This window comes from Talpa occidentalis, unplaced genomic scaffold (assembly GCF_014898055.3).
Source record: "Talpa occidentalis isolate TD23 unplaced genomic scaffold, MPIMG_talOcc4v2.1 talOcc4.12, whole genome shotgun sequence".
NCBI lineage: Eukaryota > Metazoa > Chordata > Mammalia > Eulipotyphla > Talpidae > Talpa > Talpa occidentalis.
The window spans coordinates 50549953-50572329 of record NW_023601212.1 but is presented as its reverse complement, the minus strand read 5'-3'; the positions used below and the strand labels follow the sequence as shown (position 1 = coordinate 50572329).

The 22377-nt window shown below is 38.1% G+C and overlaps 1 protein-coding gene across 4 annotated transcripts in view; it reads left to right on the top strand.

Annotated features, from left to right (window-relative positions):
* The window catches only part of NIBAN1 (niban apoptosis regulator 1), a 201147-nt gene that overhangs the window by 24073 nt on the left and 154697 nt on the right, over positions 1-22377 (top strand). For 2 of the 4 annotated variants that reach the window (XM_054693410.1, XM_054693413.1), the window contains exon 2: positions 9898-9979. The exons of 1 other annotated variant lie outside the window; for it this stretch is intronic. In XM_054693410.1, coding sequence (XP_054549385.1) covers positions 9943-9979 — 37 coding nt within the window. In that variant the 5' untranslated portion in view covers positions 9898-9942. One more of the 4 variants, XM_054693412.1, reaches the window with a different exon arrangement.

Here is a 22377-nt window from a genome sequence, read left to right as displayed (position 1 = left end):
AGTTAGCATGTAACATGTACTGTGAAACTTTAACCACTAGTTGATCAGAATCAAATAAAAGTATATTCCTTTAGACAATTAAACGATCAATATGACATTGAATGCATATGCTGTTTTCCTTTGCCCCATTTTCAAGTTTTGATAATTTTTCTTAACATTGTAATCAAAAGCATTGATGATATAGCATTTCTTTTTTTAATATTTTATTTTATATAATTCTTACATCATTTTTCATTTTTGCACAATGTGTGCATTTTCATTTTGGTTATATTTCCCATACAATTGCACACCCCACCCCCCCTCTTATTTTGACCCTAATCCTTCCCGCCCTCCTCCCCACCCCCCATAGTGTGTCTCTGGTTTATAGTTGCTTGTTGATTTTGATAGTCTTTTTCCTGGTCCCTTATTTAGGTTTTCTAAATTCCTGCTATGAGTGAGACCATCCAGTATTTTTCTTTTTCTTTCTGACTTATTTCACTGAGCGTGATCCCTTCCAGCGCCATCCATGTTGCTGCAAACTGCATGAGTTTATCTTTTTTGGTTGCTGAGTAATATTCCATTGTGTATATGTACCACATCTTCTTGATCCAGTCATCTATTTTTGGGCATTTGGGTTGTTTCCAAAGCTTAGCTATTGTAAATAGTGCTGCTATAAACATAGGGATGCAGGTGCCCTTTGGAATTAATGTTTCTGTGTCCTTTGGGTAAATACCTAGGAGTGGAATTGCTGGGTCATACGGAAGCTCTAGCTTTAGTAAGTTGAGGAATCTCCACACAGCTCTCCATAGTGGTTGGACCAGTTTGCATTCCCACCAGCAGTGCAGGAGAGTTCCTTTTTCTCCACACCCTCGCCAACATTTGTTGTTGCTAGTTTTTTTTAATATGTGCCATTCTCACTGGTGTGAGATGATATCTCATGGTAGTTTTGATTTGCATTTCCCTGATTACAAGTTATGTTGGACATTTTTTCATATGCCTGTTGGCCATTTGCATTTCCTCTTTGGAAAAGTTTCTTTTTAGCTCTTCTGCCTATTTTTTGACTGGATTATTTTCTTTGTTTTTATTGAGTCTCATCAGCTCTTTATAGATTTTTGTGATCAAGGAATTTATTATTCTAATGGAGACTATGTGGTTACAAAGCAGAGCAGGATGTGGGAAAATTGGCTACAACTATGATAGAATTGGACAAGAATTGTCTCAGCTCCTCTCCAAATGTGCGGCTGTCCACCTACATCTGAACCATGATCCTGACTTGGCGTGAGAGGTATTTTTTTAAATGAAAACTAGGATAGATGGTTCCTCCTCTTAGAACATTTTTCATGGTTTCTCATCACATTCTGTAATAAATCTCAACTTATTTTCCTGATGTCTAGGACTCTCTAGCTGTGGTATCTGCCCATCTAAATTCACCACTGTCCATTTTCTCCAGCTTCATTTTTTAAAAATTTTATTTATTTATGCTATTTATTTATGCATACAAGAACTGGGGTACAGGCCAGAGGTGTGGGGGGGTAAGAGGATTCAGTAGGACAGAGTGGGGAGTAGAACAGACAGATTGACTGAAATACAGTGCCGAGGGGAGCAGCAAATGAGACAGGAGAGGTCTGCTGTGCCATGTGCATGTGGGTAGTTCCTGGCCAGCTGGGGATCGAACTCATGCTGCAGAGGCTGTGGATAGCTTCATAGGTTGTGTCTTAATTAACCCCTTGCACCATCGGGGAAGCCCTCCATCTTCATTTCAGTTGAAGTATGTGATGACTATTTCTCTATCCATCCATTGTGCCAAGCTTGTCCTCATCTCAGGGCTTTGGCACTTCCTCCACACCTTAGCCTGTTGTGTCCCCATCCCTCGGGGCTTAGAGTGCATAAGTTCAGCACTGAGTAGTTTATGAAATCAGTTGTGCCTGCCCACATTTCAGCAGTTTTTACCACAATATTCCATATAATATTTTCATAGTGTCATTATCAGAACCTGAAATTATCATACATATTCATTCACATATTTATCATCTCTCCTCACTGGAATGTGAGCTCCTTAGAAGGTGTTAGCAGGCAGAATGAGGGGCACACTGGGACCCCTAAATCTGCCTGCTCTAAATGGTCTCTGCCATCTATTACATAAAGGCAAACATACTCTTGTCCATAAGACTTTTTAATAGAAGAACTTTAATACAATGAGTGTGCAATAACTTTAAAAGAATTTCAATACAATGAATGTGCAATAACTAGCATGCAATAGAGAAAATAGAAGGAGAAAAAATACATAGTTTCCAAATCAAGCACCCAAAGTTATCCATCCCCTGTGGTTAACTGCACAGCCAAAAAGGATTAGCCCAAAGCAGGACCACTGAGGCCCAAAATCTTGCCACAAGACTAAGGCATCTTCTGGTGGGGAACCATATGAAAGGGGGGGAAGGGGCCAGATAAGTCTGGAAGGAAAAGAGCAGAATCAACATAAAGACAGAAGCTGCCATTGTCACCCTCCCAGAGGTCTCTCACCCACATCTCTGTCTCTTTCAAATGTCTCCTTCCATGTCCTCCAAGTCCTGGTACAAGTCCAAAGCTAAGAAGCCTGTGTAGCTTCTTCTTTACATGACTCTCTGCTCCATCCGCCTCCTCCAGTTCTTTTCTTAGTCTTCTCTCTTGCTTTCTTTCCCAACTCTTTTTCAGCTTCTTCTTGCTGCTCTGCTCCAATCTTCCTTGGATAGGGCCGGGAACCTGGCACCTCCCCTTTCTATGGGCATTACATAGTTATAAAGGCAGAAACGTTGACTATCTTATGCTCTGCTGTTTCTCATTATCTGAAATGATACCAAACATTGATTTAGTAGTCGGTACTCCGAAATGTTTACTGAATGATTCAATACCCTTACATATGTTTTGAGAAGTCACCATACTTCTTCTGATCTTAGATCCTTCAATTTTAAGATGAAGTAGGTTGAATAAAAGACACCTAAAATTTGTTCTGGTTCAGTTGCTAGGGCTATGTCTTGTAACTTATTGAAATGACAGGAAAACTCTTGTACCCGAAGATTTGTATTTATTGTAGAACATTCATTCATTCATTTATTCAACAAGCCTTTACTGAGGGTGACAATAAACTATTCTAGGCACTGAGGCCAAATCAGCCATCAAGATTGTAATACATCAGTCTCAACAAATAAATATGAAAATCCCAGATAGTTGATGTTCTTGTTGCCCACCTGATTTTATACATACATATCCTTTTCATAATAGCTTCCTTAGTACCACACAATTTATAGACACTGGGATCCTTCTATGTTAAAGTTATTATTTCTCTTACAGTAGTTAATTTCCAAGAATTCTAGGATTAAGTGATATAATTTATGTGACTATCACTTATATAGCACCATGTAAAACGTGGCCATTAAGGTTGCAGAATTTCTGCCAATCTGACCTAGTTCTAATCCAAACACTGCCATGCTTCCTAACTTAATTGCAGCATGACTTGAACCAAAATTTTGACTTTATGAATCTAATTTTTAAAAAATGAACAAAATGGGAGTAGTAAAAAACTATACTTTTATATATTCAGGTCATGATGTACAGAAGGACTGCTAATTCTTGTGCCAACGTTAGAGTAAGCTGCTTTTAAATCTGAGTTGGAACTAGTGTGTATTTAGAGCTAATCATTAGTCAAATGCCTAGAGTGAAAATAAATCATTTTCAAAAATGACTATAAAGAATGAAAAATGACTAAGGAAAGAAAAGAAAAAGTAAATTGATATATATTATGCTAACTGCCAGTTGTTGGCATGTGCTACAGATGACTCACAGAAATTGATGTTGATTTCTCTTTGCTTTAATCAACTATGTAAAGGAATATATTACAGCTATAGAATATTTTAATCTTGTAAACAAGCAGTGCACTTAAAGCTTTATGTTGGTCAAAATGTTTTTGGTTTAGGAGAAAGACAGAAATCAAATTCAGTCTTGCTTAACAAACAAAAATGGAGAGGATTTATTGTCTCATGTAACTGGGCAAAGATATCATCAGAGAAGTCTTTTCTTTAATTCAGGGGCTTTCCTTTTTGGGGACAAATATCCACTAGTAGTTCATGATTCATATCTTACCAGTTTATCAATTCAAGGGAAAGAAACAGTCCTTTTCAAGTACCTTTGATAGAGAAATTCTGGGTTAGATCCTAACTGACCTCATTTAAAAGTAGAGTAATGTGTTTTGAAGGACCTCCTGCTCTTAGCTTATTCTTTTCTCCTTTTTTTCTTCAAAACTGTTTTTTTTTAAAGATTTATTTATTAATGCATGTAAGAACTGGGGTACAGGCCAGATGCAGGGGTTGAAAGGATTCACCAGAGACAGTGGGGAGCAGAACAGGCAGATTGACTGAAATACACTGCTGAGGGGAGCAACAGGTGAGACAGGAGAGGTCTGCTGCTCCATGTGTGTCACCTCCCTGGCCGGGGATCAACTCATGCTGCAGTAGCTGCGGATAGCTTCATAACGCTGACACTTAAACCCTTGCACCCCCCAAACTGTTATTTTTTGCTATGCACTAATCTTAGTTAAATACTAGGAGAATGAAATCTGATTAAATAGTTGAAAGCATTTAATATAACTTTAATATTTCTAGCCTAAATGAATTGATAATTCGTAGACTGTCAAAATAAAAAAAGAATCTGAGACTTGATGGATGAGGACAGTTTAAATCAGTACAATAAGTCATGGCAGTGTAGAAAGGGGTATAGCCTTTCCATGTACAGGACATATCAATAAAAATCTGGACACTTCTTCCCTATACTATCTCATTTGTGACTGCAAATATCCAAGAGTTTATCAGGGGCATGTCTGGAGTGGTTCACCTTTGGATCAGGCATTAAGGAATGCATTGTCAGAAAGCAATAATAAAACTAAGTCAGCCTGCTGTTTTTTTTAAAATGCTCATGTATAAAAATTCTGAACATCAGTGTTATAATATCCTTCCTGATCTTGATGAACCAGTCCCACTGTGCCTTTCCCTTGGGGTTTCTTGCCTATACTTCCTTCCAACTCTCTATTGAAGCATCCCAGAATATAAGTTTGAGTTCTAACATATTGCTTTTCACAACTATGGCTACCTCATGAGGAGAATTAACATGCTGGTGATTTGCACTCTAAAGAGATCAGGACACCTTGACTCTAAGAGAAAATAATCAGAAGAAAGTGTTTTACAAAATAGATTATAATTATTGTCATAAAGTGTGTTATAAGCATTAAGTATAATCATGCATTGTAAAATAGAGAATTAGCCCTGAAATAAATTCAGCAGGAAAAATTCTGTTCTGGAAGAGTAATTCATTTGTCAATTGAGCAAAAATTGCTTGACTAAGAAGTTTTTAAGAAAGAGTTGAATAATAACAAATGACTGTTAAAATCATCTAAAAGCAGACATATGACTTGAACTTGGACAGAGTGGGTGGTTTTCCTCGCCGCCTGTGGCCCTGCGGTCTTGCATGGAATATTAATGGTGGTCCAGCAGGTGGCGTTCTTCCCTCTGTGCCCCAGTAGGAAACTAACAAAGTTCCCCACACACAAGGTATGGATAGCTTGGTGTCTGGTCTTTGGAGGAACCCATGAAGTCTGCTTATCTGTGGCAATAATATGGTTATGCCTTTTACGGGGTGAGCAGTATTGGTCTTGTCTTTTTCAGATTTGAAATGCCCCATTGGTTCTAGGGTTTGTCATCTTTCATTCTAAGCTTTTGTTTGTTGCTGTTTAAATACGTGGACTTCTACTTTGTTTTTTAGCGTTTTTTGCAATGCTAGATAGAGGTTTGTACAGATTTGTGATGATTCCTATTTGAAAAGCATATTGAGCAAAAGCAATGTTTTTTAATTTGGAAAAAAGTCTGTTTCTTAAGTAAAAATTCCACACCATCTTGGAACTCCTGAAACTTCCCCTCAAGATAAAACTAGCTTCTTTAAAAACGATTTCAATCAAAACAAGGAAGGTTGTTTTTTTTTGTCTTTCAAATATACAGTGAAAATATAATGAACACATTTTCTTTTTAAAAATTGGCTTTGTGTTTTGCCTCTAAGTGCATGATTTGGTGGTCACAAAACAAATGTGCAATAACAAACAGAAGAATAAAAGACACTAATATTGTATGACAGTTAATAAAGCACCTTTTCATTTATTACATCTTATGCAAGCTTCAGGCATATTAATAGATATTAAGTGCATCATATATTATATCTCATTAAACTTTCAAACATATCCACTTTGAAGATAAGAAATAAGAGGTTTAAAAAGATTTAGTAATTTAGATCACATTCATAAACAAACCAAACCTGACAAAGTAGTTATGGAGTTTTTGCATGAATGTATGGTTAATAAATTCAAGAAAACATCTATTCACAAGCAACAGACAAATGAAGTTGTAAAAATAATAGAAAAAGATATTATGGAAGGTGTTACTGCAGATGACCACATGATGAAAATAGAAACTGATCACTGCAGTGCTTGCAGTGTATGTATCCCTGCTTTACATAGTTCAGTTCAGCAGCATTTAAAATCTCCTGATCACATCAAAGGGAAGTAGGCTTATAAGTAACAAGTCAAAAGAGAGAGTGTTTTGACTGCTACAAGCATTTTAAATAATCTGATAGTGAAGGCGTGATATGAACGGTTTATTAAGGGTGAGAATCCTTTTGAAATTCAGGATCATTCTCAAGATCAACAAATAGAAGGAGATGAGGTGGAGGAAGAAATCATTGATGAACCCATTCAAAAAGAGGAGGAGGAAGGGCCTCCCCTGGTGGCGCAGCGGTTGAGCGCTAGGCTGTGAAGCTGCCCGCAGACTCTGCAGCGCCGGTTCGATCCCTGGCCACAGGTGAGGGTCCCGCATGGCGCGCAGACCTCTTCTGCCGCGCCCACTGCTCCCCTCGTCAGTGTACTTCTTCAGTCTGTCTGTTCTGTTCCCCGCTCTGGCTCTGGTGAATTCTCTCACCCTCCCGTGCTTCTGACTGTACCCAGTGCTTGTATAAATAAATAAATAAATAAATCTTAAAAAAAAAAGAAAAAGAAGAGGAGGAGAAAGAAGAGGAAGCAAGGACAGGAGGGGGGAGTAGGAGGTGCAGGGTGGGGAAATGGAGGAAGACTAGGGCAAGAAGAAACAAAGGAGGAAACTGTCAGTCCTTCTGTTGACCAACCTGAAGAAAATTAAATATAAGTTATTAAATTTAAAGACGCTTTACATTTCTGTCCTAATGTTAGGTAAGAATTTTAATAGTTTAAAATATGAGTTAACACCCATGTTGCATACATTCCATACATTAAATTTTATTTTGTATAATTTGTAAATGTTTGGCATTTGTTTAATAGAATGAAGGTAAGGCTATTTTAGTTTAGTTTTTATAGCTGCCAAACTTAGATTCAGTAAATTGGTTGTATAATTTTCAGGCTTAATTTTTTTATATTATTATTTATTTATTTATTTATTTATTTATTTATTTATTTATTTATTTATACAAGCACTGGGTACAGTTAGAAGCACGGGAGGGTGAGAGGATTCACTAGAGACAGAGTGGGGAGCAGAATAGGCAGACTGATGAAATACACTGCTGAGGGGAGCAGCGGGTGCAGCAGGAGAGGTCTGCGTGCCATATGGGACCCTCGCCATGTGGGACCCTTGCTGGCGGCTGGGGATCGAACCGGCGCTGCAGAGGCTGCAGGGCAGCTTCTGCAACCCAGAGCTCAACTGCTGCACCACGGGGGAGGCCCTAGGCTTAATTTTTATTACTTTATTGGTGTTAAGGATGACAGGTGTATATTGTTAGTATATCACAATCATTTAAACTTAAATGCTGCTCTTTTGAGTATATATTCGTGTGCATTAATGTTTTGAATACTTACCCTAGAAGAGATAAACTGGGCAAGTATTTTGTGCTGACTGTGTATTTTTTTTTTACTGCATTGGACAAGGAATAGTAATTTGGGTTGAGATACACTTAAAGGCTTTTTGTGACCATGTTTCCCTTTGTAGCAATAAAATGTTTTGTACAAAAAAATAAAAAGATTTAGTAATTTATGTAATTTCATGAGGTGAATAAGTATCAGAATAAGGATTGGAGCTTCTAAAGCTTGTACTCCCAACAGAACATATTAGATTATTGCAACAACTTTATGAAGCTGTTAGTAAGTCAAAGAGCTTCAGTTTAAAAAGTCAATTTATAAAATGACCTTCAATAGTTACTCTATTTTGTATAAAAATCCTATGTATGGGCCTCCCCAGTGGCACATCAGGTTGAGCGCAGTGCTGTGAAACTGCACTGCTGCAGCCTCTGCAGCACTGGTTCGATTCCTGGCCAGCCAGGGAGATACCCACACGGTGTGGCAGACCTCTCCTGTCTCACCCCGCTGCTCCCCTCAGCAATGTATTTCAATCAGTCTGCCTGTTCTGCTACCCACTCTGTCTCTGGTGAATTCTCTCACCCTCCTGCACCTCTGGCCTGTACCCTGGTTCTTATGTAAATAAATAAATCTTAAAAAGAAAAATCCTATGTACAACAAAAGATAGGATATTATTGATAAAGTTAGGCATTCTTTAGAAATTGCATAAAGGGAAGAGGAGAGGGGAGTGTTAAAGAAAGATGGGAGGATATTACAGACAAATTGAACTAATTTTACAATTTGTTAGAGATTAACCCAGTCTTTAAAAAAGATTATTCAATAAAGAACACAGGGAAATACATTTTAATAAGAAAAATGTGTTTAATTTGCAAACTGTTACAATAGAAGTCTTAATATATGAAAAGCTTTAATATATAAATAGCTCTTATATATCAATAAGAATAAAAAATCAATAGAAAAAAACAAAAAAAGTATAAAAATTCACAAAGCTATATGGAAAAAAATAATCTTTCTCATTGAGAACTTCTAAATTTAACAATGGAATATGATGCCTAGTTCAACTCTCAAATTGACAAATACTAAAAGGAACAATGGAAACAATAACAATAAAGCAATAAAAGACATGAAAATGTCCAATGTGACTGAGGATGCAGGAAACAAGCATACATATGTTGCTGGTAGGTGGATGAATGAAGTTACATTATTTATAGAGTGAAATGCCATTGGCCTTAATCTAGATATTTATTTAAATGAAAATATTCCAAATAGAAAATATAATTCATGTATAATTATAAATCACATTTTATAAAAGAGCTGACATTGATTGCACATATATCTATAATTATGTGCAAATCTATAGGAATGTACAACAAACTAGTATTTGGGATTATCTAAAGATACTATGTTGGTATTTGGGGATATTTTCCCCCCCTTTTTTTTTAAATTATCATTTCTAATTTTCCTAAAGTAAAAGCTGGTTTACTCATGTAAATAAACAAAAGCAAGACTCAAGATGAAAGAAATAGCCTTGCAACTAGAGGATGAGCTCTGGAGTCAGATAAGTCCAGGTGACAGGTGATCTTAGATAAATTCCTTAAACTTTTTTTTTTTTTAAAAGATTTATTTATTTATTTATACAAGCACTGGGTACAGTTAGAAGCACGGGAGGGTGAGAGAATTCACCAGGGCCAGAGCGGGGAACAGAATAGGCAGAGTGATGAAATACACTGCTGAGGGGAGCAGTGGGCATGGCAGGAGAGGTCTGTCGCGCCATGTCGGACCCTCCCTGGTGGCTGGGGATCGAACCGGTGCTGCAGAGCCTGCGGGCAGCTTCGCAGCCCAGCACTCAACCGCTGTGCCACCAGGGGAGGCTAATTCCTTAAACTTCTTAATCTTGGTTTCCTTATCTGTAAAATGGTGATATTAATAGTGCCTGCCTCAACGGGCTTTTGGCTATCTGAGCCAACCTGTCATGTGTACTTCTGGACCAATAGAGTAATTAAGGAATTCCTACTCTTAAATTGCAGGGAAGGACAGAGAAGTTGAAGACTGTCTTGCTCGGCAGCAGTGAAATGTCCAAAGAGACAGATGTCAGTAACATAAAATATGGTAAACAAGGGTTTCATAATATTCTATGGCATGCAAGGTAATCCCAAATTTTATCTATCTATCTATCTATCTATCTATCTATCTATCTATCTATCTATCTATCTATCTATCTATTTTTTTAAAGTTTTATTTATTTATACATGCAAGAACTGGCGGATAGGCCAGAGGTGTGGGGGTTGAGGGGATTCACCAGAGACAGAGTGGGGAACAGAACAGGTGGAGCTACTGAAACACACTGCTGAGGGGAGGAGTGGGTGAGACAGGAGAGGTCTGCTGTGCCATGTAGGTCAACTCCATGGCCAGGGATTAAACTCATGCTGCAGTGGTTGTGGACAGCTTCAAAGGCTACGCCTTAACCCCTTGTGCCACCAAAGAGGCCCCGGTAATCCCAAAATTTAAAACTGCTAAATGTCTGCTAAACCAGTTTGCTCCAAAAGATGATCTAGATGAGTACATTTTATGATATGTTAGTTATCTCTCAATTAAGATTTTTTATATAATTTATTTATTTATATATTTTATATAATTTATGTATATATTTTGCATCATTTTTGTACAATGTTTCTTTACTTTCTTTACTCAGATGTAGTCCCCATGAATTCCCACCAATAATTCACCCGTCACCATCACCATAGTCCCTTGTGCTCTTCCTGCCCTTGTTTTGATCCCTCTCCCTCTCCCACAGAATGTCTCTGATTGATAGTTGTCTAATAATTTTTTTTATTGTTATTGTTTTTTCCCCTGATTCCTTATTTGGTTCCCCTAGATTCCTCTTACAAGTGAAACCATCTGATATTTTCCTTTTTCCTTCTGGCTTATTTCACTGAGCATAATCCCTTCTAGCTTCATCCATATTGCTGCAAATGCCATGAGTTTATCTTTTTTGATTGCTGAATAGTATTCCATTAGTATTCCAATAGTATTCCATTGCTGAATAGTATACCACATCTTCTTGATCCAGTCATCTATTTTGGGGTATTCGGGTTTCCAAATCTTACCTATTATAAATAGTGCTGCATAAACACAGGGGTACAGGTATCCTTTTGAATTAATGTTTTTGTGTTCTTTGTGCAGAACCCTAGGCGTGGAATTGCTGGTTCATATGGTAGCTCCATTTTCAGTAGTCTGAGGAACTACTCTGGTAGTAGTAGTCTCCATTTTTCAGTAGTCTGAGGAACCTCTACACGCTTTCCATAGTGGTTGGAGCAGTTTGCATTCCCACCAACAGTGTAGGAGAGTTCCGTTTTCTCCACATCCTCACCAACTTTTGTTGTTGCCTGCTTTTTTAATATGTACCCTTCTCACTGGTGTAAGGTGGTATCTCTTTGTGGTTTTGATTTGCATTTCCCTAATTATGAGGGACGTTGAACATTTTTTCATACACATGTCAGCCATTTGCATTTCCTCTTGGGAAAAGTGTCTTTTTAGCTCTTCTGCCCATTTTTTGACTGAATCGTTTACTTTGTTTTTGTTGAGTCATTTGAGTTCTTTGTATATCTTCGTGATCAGTCCCTTATCAGTTGTGTGGAGGGTAAAAATTTTCTCCCAATCAGTAGGGTATCTCTTTGTTTTGGTTAATGTATCTTTTGCTGCACAGAAGCTTTTTAGTTTGACGTAATCCCAGCTGTTTATCTTTTCCTTCACTTTGCTTTGGGGGATGAGTCTTTAAAGATGTTATTGAGATGTATATCACACAGTGTTTTACCTATATTTTGTTCTATGTATTTTATGGTTTCAGGTCTTAAGTTAAATTCTTTTATCCATTTTGAGTTGATTTTTGTGAATGGTGTGAAGAAGTGGTCTAGTTTCATTCTTTTGCGTGTGGTGGTCCAGTTTTCCCAACATCATTTATTGAACAAACTGTCCTTGTTCCATTGCATATTTGTTCCTTTGTCAAAGATTACATGTCCATGTATGTGTAGCTTTATTTCTAGGCTTTCTATATGATTCCATTGTGTGTCTGCTTTTGTTCTAGTACCAGACTATTTTAATTATTATGCCTTTGTAGTATAATTTGAAGTATGGGAGTGTGATACCTCCATTTTCCTTCTTTTTAGTCAGGAGAGCTTTGGCTATTTGAGGATTTTTGTGGCTCCATATGAATTTTATCAATATTCATTTCTTTCTTTGAAGAATGTCATTGAGATTTTTATGGGGATTGCACTGAATCTGTAAATTGCTTTCAGTCAGATGGTCATTTTAATAATGTTAATTCTTCCAATCCTTGAGGAGGGGATGTCTTTCCATTTCTTTTTTTTAAAGATTTATTTATTTATTTATACAAGCACTGGGTACAGTCAGAAGCGCGGGAGGGTGAGAGAATTCACCAGAGCCAGAGCGGGGAACAGAACAGGCAGAAGGACCGAAGTACACTGTTGAGGGAGCAGCAGGCGGCAGGAGAGGTCTGCGCGCCATGTGGGACCCTCCTCCGGTGGCTGGGGAGCAGCCAGGGATTGAACCGATGCTGCAGAAGCTGCGGGGCAGCTTCGCAGCCCAGTGCTCAACCGCTGCGCCACCAGGGGAGGCCTGAGATTTGCAAATTTTTTTTAATAAATTTTTTTCATTTTTATATTCCCCATACAATTGCGACCCCCTTATTTTGACCCCAATCCCGCCCCTCCCCGCCCCCCACCCCCTATAGAGTGTCTCTAGTTCATAGTTGTTTGTTGATTTTGATTTTTACTTTCTTATAGTTATTCTTTTTCCTGGTCCCTTATTTAAGTTTTCTAGATTCCTGCTATGAGTGAGACCATCCGGTATTTTTCTTTTTCTTTCTGGCTTATTTCGCTAGCATGATCCCTTCCAGCGCCATCCATGCTGCTCCAAATTGCATGTGTTTATCTTTTTTGAATGCTGAATAATATTCCATGGTGTATATGTACCACATCTTCTTGATCCAGTCATCTGTTTTTGGGCATTTGGGTTGTTTCCAAAGCTTAGCTATTGTAAACAGTGCTGCTATAAACATAGGGGTGCGGGTGCTCTTTGGAATTGATGTTTCTGTGTCCTTTGGGTAAATACCTAGGAGTGGAATTGCTGGATCATATGGAAGCTCTATGTTTGGTAGGTCAAGAAATCTCCACACAGCTCTCCACAGTGGTTGGACCAGTTTGCACTCCCACCAACAGTGCACAAGAGTTCCTTTTTCTCCACATCCTTGCCAACATTTGTTGTTGCTAGTTTTTTTAATATGTGCCATTCTCACTGGTGTAAGATGGTATCTCATGGTAGTTTTGATTTGCATTTCCCTGATGACAAGTGATGTTGAACATTTTTTCATATGCCTGTTGGCCATTTGCATTTCCTCTTCAGAGAAGTTTCTTTCTTAGCTCTTCTGCCCATTTTTTGACTGGATTATTTTCTTTGTTTTTGTTGAGTCTCATCAGCTCTTTGTGGATTTTTGTGATCAGTCCTTTCTCATTAGTGTTGTGTGCTAAAATGTTCTCCCAGTCAGTGGGGTTTCTCTTTGTTTTTGTTATTGTCTCTTTTGCTGTGCAGAAGCTCTTTAATTTGATGTAGTCCCAGCTGTTGATCTTTGCCTTCACTATCACTGCTTTGGGTGATGTGTCTGTAAATATGTCTTTGATGTGCATATCATTGTCTTATTGCTCTGGCTAGGACTTGCAGTATTATATCAAAAAGCAGTGGCAAGAGTGGACATCCTTGTCTTGTTCCTGATCTTAAAGGAAAGGCTTTCATCTTTTCGCCATTGAGAATTATATTGGCTGTAAGTTTTGTCATATATGCCTTTTATCATGTTAAGTTATGTTCCTTCTATCTCTTGGATTTCAAGGGTCTTCCTCATAAATAGATGTTGAACTTTGTGAACTGCTTTCTCATCATCTATTGACATGATCATATGTTTTTTGTTTTTCTTTTTGTTGATGTGTTGGATTACATTAATTGATTTTTGAATATTGAACCATCCTTGTGCCCCTCAAATAAATCCCACTTGGTTGTGGTGTATTATCCTTTTGATGCATTGTGGATTCTGTTGACAAGGATTTTATTGAGGATTTTTGCATCAGTGTTCATTAGGAATATTGGATTGTAGTTTTCTTTTTTGTGTGTTGTCTTTTGATTTGGTATTAGTGTAATGTTGGCTTCATAGAATGTATTTGATAGTATTTCTTTTTTCTCATTTCTTTGAAAGAGTTTGTGTAGGATAGGTACTAGTTGATTTCTGAACATTTGGTAGAATTCATTTGTGAAGCTGTCTGGTTGTGGACTTTTGTTCTTGGGGAGGATTTAGATTACTATTTCAATTCCACTGCTTGTAATTGGTCTGTTTAGGTGTTCTATTTCTTCTTTATCTAGCTTTGGATGATTATATTGTTTTAGGAATTTGTCTATCTCTTCTTCATTGCTGAATTTGTTTGCATATAAATGTTCATAGTAATCTCTGCTTATTCTTTTGATTTCTGCTGTGTCTGTTGTGATGTCTCCTCTTTCATTTATGATCCTATTTATTTGTGTTTTCTCCTGTTTTTTTCTTCATGAGCCTGCCTAGAGGTTTGTCTATTTTTTTTTTTTTTTTGAAGAACTAGCTTTTGGTTTCATTGCTTTTTTGGGTTGTTTTTTAAATTTCTATTTCATTTATTTCAGCTTTGATTTTTATTTCCTTTCTTCTACTGTTTTTTGGGGTTTTTTTTGTTGTTCTTTCTCTGTTTCTTTGAGATGGGAGATTAGATTGTTTCTTTGAGTTCTTTCTTGTGTCTTGATGTGAGCCTGTATTGCTATATACTTCCCTCATTACTTTTGCTGTGTCACATACATTCTGAAAAGTTGTGTCCTCATTGTTATTCAACTCAAAGTATTTTTTAATTTTTCTTTGATCTCCTCTTTAATCCAATGGTCTTCCAGTAGTGTGGGTTTCAATCTCCATGAAGTGGGGGGGTTCCTTGCTTTCTTTTCATGGTATATATATAGTTTGATGCCTTTATGATCAGAGAAGATAGTTGGTATGATTTTGATCTTAATGTATCTGTTGATATTTGTCTTGTAGCCCAATATGTGATAGATTCTGGAGAATGATCCATGTGCACTGGATAAAAATGTGTACTCGGATTTTTTTGGGTGCAGTGTGCTGTTGATGTCTGTTAAACCCATGAGGTTTAAAACTTTATTTAGGGCTCTAGTGAGCTTGTTTATTTTTTGTCTCGTTCATCTGTCCATTGGTGAAACTGGGGTGTTGAAGTCTCCTACTCTATATGTATTTTCTCAATACCTGTTTTCAGAGCTGATAATAATTGTCTTATATATTTTTGTGCTCCTTCATTTGGTGAGTATATGTTGATGAGTGTTATATCTTCCTGATGTATTGTCCCCTTAATCATAATGTAGTATCCATCTATGTCTCTTTTTACCTTTTTTAGTTTGAAGTCTATTTCATCTGATATAAGTGTAGCTGTTCCTGACTTCTTTTTTGGTCCATTTGCTTGTAGGATTATTTTCCAACCTTTTACTTTCAGTCTATGTTTATTTTTTGTGGTTAAATGTGTTTCCTGAAGACAGCAGAAGGTTGGATTGTGTTTTTAAATCCAGTCTGCTACTCTGTCTTATTATTGATGAGTTTAGTCCATTTACATTTAGGGTTAATATTAATATGTTGGCATCTTGACTTGTTTTGTTCTTATTAATTCCTCTGTGTTGGTTTTGGCTTTAGGACTTCTGGTAGTATTTTTTAAAGTGGGGGTTTAGTAGTAATGAATTTCTGGAGATTCTGTTTGTATGAGAAGGTCTTTATTTTTCTGTCATAGAGGAAGGAGAGCTTTGTGGGGTAAAATATTCTTGGTTGACATTTGTTACTTGGAGTTTGTTAAATATGTCACTTCATACTCTTCTGGTTCATAGTGTTTCTTTGGAGAAGTCTGATATCAGCCTGATTGATTTTCTTTATAGGTTATCTGCTTCTTCCCCCTTGTCAGTTTCATTATTTTGTCCTTGTCTTGGACTCTTGGAAGCTTTACTATTGTGTGTCTTCCTGTAATTTTCCTTTCATTGTGGTAATTTGGTGTGCTTCCAGCTGCCTGTATGTCTACTTTCATCTCCTTCTTCATGCTTGGGAAGTTCTCTTTGATTATTTCCTTGAATAGTTTCTCAGTTCTTTTGTCTCTCTCCTCTCCTTCTGGGATTCCTATAACTCATATTTCCACTCCTCATGGTGTCAGATAGTTCTTGAAGTGTTTCTCCATTCTTTTCCCTATTTTCTTTCCTTTTCTTTTTGGTTCTTTTTATATCTGTACCTTTGAGAGTACTGATTCATTCTTCCATTTCATCAGTTCTGTTTTCATTTTTTTCCCCCAGAGTTCTTTAACTCCTCCATTAATCTTTTAATCTGCTGTGATTCCTTCATTTCCTTCTTTAAAGATGCATTTTCATTCTTTGGTTCATTAATTATATTTCTCATATCATTCTTTTCCTTTTTTCACTTCTTTATGTTTTTTAATCATGATGACTTTAAATTCTCTATTTGGCAGGCAGAAAATTTCTTCCATGTCATTGTTGTTGAGTTTTGGGGACTCATTTTCTTTTTATGATGTGTCCTTGCCCAGAGGGCTTGCTTGGTTATTTGTATTTTTCCTTCTTTCTGTTTTTTGTTTTCTAATTTGTTCTATGTGTTGGGCCACTGTGCCACTGCCTCATCTTAGGGTGCTCCTTCTGGGATGTTGGAAACTGGAGGCCAGACTGTGTCCAGCACTGTTAAGCCAGACTTCACAAAGGTGGTGATTTTGTGGATATATTGATGGGTACTGTTCCTGAAGATCCCCTCCCTCTGTATTTACTCAATTCCAAAAGGGGATTGTGGGATCCCTGGCTTCCAACAGCCCCACAGGCAGACCTGCACTTTCCTGGTACTCACAGTTCACCTTGATGGTGGAGCTCTCCCTCTCTCTACCCAGTTGCAGAGGCGGGTCGCTGGGTTGCTGGCTTCTGACAATGGTGCAAGGGTTGCAATTTCCTGGTACCCAGAGTTCACCTTGATGGCAAAGTCTTCCCTCTCTCTACTCCTCAATTAAGATGCTTTAAAATGTAATCATATCAGTATATATTTACCCAAAATAAGTGATCTTAAGAGTATTTTAAGACAAAACTGTTACAGTACAGAAAATAATATTGCATAGGATATATTCTAAACTAGTTGATTTGAATAATATGAAATTTAATCTAGCTCATAAAGTTATGGAATTGCTTGGAGACTCATTTTTAGTTTGATTAATAAAACGATGCTCACATAGGATTTGAAAATGTTAAATACTATGACTAAAATAATGAATTCCTTAATTTTTTTTATAAACCAATTGGGGAAAAAGAGCTTTATTTGTTTGGGGGAGAAAAAGGAGCAGCACAGCAGTTCTTTCTTAATGTAACATCAATGATTTTTAAGTACCAATTAAAATTCACTTACTCTGAAAAATCTCTTCCTTAACCCTTCTTGCCCTTACTGATAATAACAATCCTAGCTTCTGTTACTGAGCACTTAGTTTGTTCCTGGGACTATGTTAAGTGCTTCAAAGATCTGATCAAATTTAATTTTGACAACCTATCAGATAAGTGCCATTTACTCTATTTAACAGATGAGGAGACAGACAGATAAGTAAAGCAACCTCACCAGGTTACATGACTATTAAGTTATTAGGTTAAGATTCAAAACTGGAACTATTGTACTATATCATACAAATTCTTCCTTGTACTTTGTTCCATCTCTGAATGTTAAAAATGAGCAAAGAATAAGAGGTTGGAAATTCAGTCTTTTCTCAAAGTGCTCCCAAACAAAAAGTCACAAGCTAAAACTACACTCTGATAAGAGACCTGAATTAGTTTTTTTTTTCAATAACAATAACAGTATTCTCAGGCATAATTATGCCAGCATATATAATGAAAGGTATTACTACTCTGAGAATATATACATAATTTAAGAACAAACTAGAAAATTAAGAAGAGTTGAAGGTTGAATAGTTTTATCATTGAGTAGTTATCTGGAAACACTCCTTTTCCTTTGAGATAACAGCTTCCATTTAATTCAGATTCTTATATTTTTTATTTCATTCATTCACTCACTTATTCAAATAGTTATCAACTGAACACCTACTATGTGCCAGGTGCTACTCTAGGCATCTGGGGAATATCTGAGAACATAACAAAAATTCCTGCCTTTCAAGAAAAAGATAATTATATAAAAAGAAAGAAAAACAATAGTAACAAAATATTTAACCTTATGGAGTTTCCATCTCGGTGAGGAGAGGCAAAGAAATATATGTCATATAATGCTAAATGATATGAATGAAATAATAAAGTCTTAGGGGAAAATAGAGATGAGGGTTGGTGTTGAGTTGGGGGTGGGGTGGAGAGTGCCAAGAAAAACCTTTGTCAAGTGTTAGTACTTAAGTTGAAATTTGAATGAAGTGAGAGACTTGGAAAGTGAACCATGTGAATGTCTGAGGAAGAGCATCTCAGGCCAAGAAAGAGCACATGCAAAGACCCTGAGCTTGGCATGTCCTTACAAAGTAAAAAGGCCAGTGGGACTGTGTGTTTTTGTGTCCAACATGGGTGTGTGGCAGCCTCTTCACACCAACAAGCAATTCTGATACCAGCAGCTCAGCTGAACCATAGAAATGTCAGATTCCAGGAGCCTCCCTGGTGGTGCAAGGGTTAAAGTCTCAGCACTATCAAGCTATTGCCAGCCACTGATACATGAATGCAATTGCTGGCCAGGGAGCTAACCCACATGCCATAGGAGACCTTTCCTGTCTTGACTGCTGCTCCCCTCCAACTCTGTCCCTGGTGAATCCTCTAGCCCCTCCCCCCACCTCTGGGCTACACCCTAGTTCTTGTATGCATAAATAATAAAAAGTAAATTTTGTAAAAAAGAGAAATGTCAGATTACATGGGTAAGAGTCGTAGTCTTCCAAGACTGCCTTCCACTTCAACCATATTTAAAATGCAGGATACCACATTAGCTTCTCACAAAAACTGGCTATAAATCAGAGATTCTCACAATCTTCTAGACTCAGGTACCCTTTGCAAACCCTGATTATTATCTCTGCTTCTGACAGGCTGGCTATAAATCAGAGATTCCCAGAATACCCTCCTCAGATTCCATTAATTTGGTAGAATACAAGCACAGAACTCAGGAAACCCATTTACTCACTAGATCATCCATTTATTACTACAAAGGGTATAACTCAGGAACAGCCAGATGGCAGAGATGCACAGGGCAAGATATGCGGGAAAGGTGTGGCGCTTACATGCACTCTCCAACATTCTCCCCAAATCTCCACATATTTTACTGATCCAGATGCTCTCCAAAACCCTCCCTCTTGAGTTTTTCTGGAGGTTTTACTACAAAATGGATGAATTCATTGGCCATTGGCAAATGAACTCTATCTCCAGCTACTCTCCCCTCCCCAGAGGCCTGGGGGTGGGATTGGAAGTTCCAACCCTGTAATCACAGGGTTATTTCCTCTAGAAACCACCCCATTCTCAGGTGTTTCCCAAACTTTACATTTGGTATTTATAACAAGATATACCTTTATCACTCAGAACACTTAGAAAATTGCAAGGCTTTGGGGAGCTGTGAGCCAGGAACAAAATAGGTATGAGAAATATATATATTTTGGTCATTTGTCATATATATATATATATATATATATATATATATGTATTTCTTGTAAATCGTGTTGCAGGCTGGAACAGAGAGCAAGTGGGAGGGTGATAGTAGAGGAGAAAGTCAGTCTTCATGTGGATGGTGGACTTTAGCTTTCTCTTTGAAGGTGGGAACCCAGCAAAGGATCCAGATGAGAAATGATGGGGGGTGAATGCAGTGAAGGGCATGAGAAATGGCTAGCCACTGGATATACTTTGAAAGTAAGAGTTGAGGACATTTACTGATGGATGGGGATATAGAGTGTGAGTGATGGGGTGTGATGTGTGACAATTCTTTGCCATAGAAAACTAGTTAATGAAATTTTTTTAAAGATTTATTTATATATGCATACAAGAGCTGGGGTACAGGCCAGAGGTGTGAGGGGTGAGAGGATTCACCAGAGACAGAGCGGGGAACAGAAGAGGCAGACTGACTGAAACACACTGCTGAGAGGAGCCATGGGCGAATCAGGAAAGGTCTGCTGAATCATGTGGGTAGCTCCCTGGCTGGGGATCAAGCTTGTGCTGCAGTGGCTGTGGATAGCTTCATAAGTTGTGTCTTAACCCTTGCGCCACCAGGGAGGCCCTAGTTAATTAATTTTGAAGGGAAAAGCTTTAAGATCCTTCTCAGACCTGCTTCCTATGTGTATAGTCCACTTGACCTTCCAGGTTAAGTCAATAGGAGTCACTAAAACACAAAACACTCAAAATAGGAACAAATGTGTGGTGACGTTTCTGCCTAAGTGTTTATTGGAAGAGGCTGCCAGGCAAAATGGTGGTTGTGCAAAAAGAATCAATGCCCTTTATAATGAACTATTTCTGATTTGTCAAGGAGAGGAACTGACACTAAACGTGCAAGAATAGACTCTGATCAAATCTTAAGAAGTTTCAGAGTCGGAAGCAGATTGTAGGACTTAGGCCCAGGGTTTCTCTAGTTTTTCGATTTCTCTCTTTTTTCCCCTTTGTTACCACTCCCATCATGGCCCAACTTTTTGGCTCATGAAAGTACAATTTACCATTGGTTTTCAAATGTCAGCAAGCATGGGAATGATCTGGAGGGTTGGGGCAAACACAGATGGCAGGGTCGCAATTCCAGCATTTCTAACTGGGGTTCAGTGTGTGTGTGTGTGTGTTTGTGTGTACAGGAATTTCCATTTTTCTTTTTTAACATTTATTTATTTTATATAAGAACTGGAGTACAGGCCAGAGGCACGGGAGAGTGAGATAATTCACCAGAGAGAGAGTGGGGAACAGAACAGGCAGATGACTGAAAACACTGCTGAGGGGAGCAGTGGGCGAGACAGGAGAGGTCTGCCACGCCTGGCCGGCTGGAATTCAAACCCGTGCTGCGGAGGTTGCAGACAGCTTCACAGCGCTCCGGCTCAACCCACTGTGCCACCGGGGAGGCCCCGTTTTTCATTTCTAACAAGAGTTCTAGAGAACTCTTCCTTCTTGGACCTGCGGGCCTGCAAAGTGAAGGGACTCTGAACTCCAGAGCATGGGATGTGAATGGGGAATGTCCTAGCTCAGAAAGGTTTCCAGTCACCAGGGAAACCTTCCACTTCCCCCAAGGTACTTCTCAGCTGCCCTAAACGGGTGAAAATGAGAAGCAAAAGTCGGGGAAGAGATTTCTTGACCTACTAAAGATAGAGCTTCCATATGATCCAGCAATTCCACTCTAGGTATTTACCCAAAAGACACAGAAACATTAATTCCAAAGGGCACCTGCACCCCTATGTTTATAGCAGCACATTTACAATAGCTAAGCTTTGGAAACAACCCAAATGCCCAAAAATAGATGACTGGATCAAGAAGATGTGGTACATATACACCATGGAATATCACTCAGCATTCAAAAAAGATAAACACATGCAGTTTGCAGCAACATGGATGGCGCTGGAAGGGATCATGCTCAGCGAAATAAGTCAGAAAGAAAAAGAAAAATACTGGATGGTCTCACTCATAGCAGGAATTTAGAAAACCTAAATAAGGGACCAGGAAGAAGACTAATTAATACAAAGTAAAAATCAAAATCAACAAGTAACTGTGGACCAGAGACACACTGGGGGTGGGGGAGAAGGGAATGGGAGAGGAGAGACAGGGAGAGGAAGGATTAGGGCCAAAATAAGGGGGAGGGGTGCAATTGCATGGGGAATACAACCAAAATGAAAATGCATACATTGTGCAAAAATGAAAAATGATGTAAGAATTATATAAAATAATTTTTAAATTAATATTTTATTTTGATGTAAGAATTATATAAAATAATTTTTAAATTAATATTTTATTTTGATGTAAGAATTATATAAAATAATTTTTAAATTAATATTTTATTTTATATAATTCTTACATCATTTTTCATTTTTGCACAATGTATGCATTATCATTTTGGTTATATTTCCCATACAATTGCACCCCCCCTTATTTTGACCTTAGTCCATCCTCTCCCCTTTCCTCCCCCCACCCCATTTTATAGTTGCTTGTTGATTTTGATTTTTTTTTTTTTTTTTTTTTTTAAAGATTTATTTATTTATTTGTACATACAAGCAGTGGGTACAGTCAGAAGCGAGGAGGATGAGAGAATTCACCAGAGCCAGAGCAGGGAGCAGAGCAGGCAGAAGGACTGAAGTACACTGCTGAGGGGAGCAGCGGGCGGCAGAAGAGGTCTGCGCGCCATGTGGGACCCTCCTCCGGTGGCCGGGGAGCAGCCGGGGATTCAACCGGCGCTGCAGAGGCCGCGGGCAGCTTCGCAA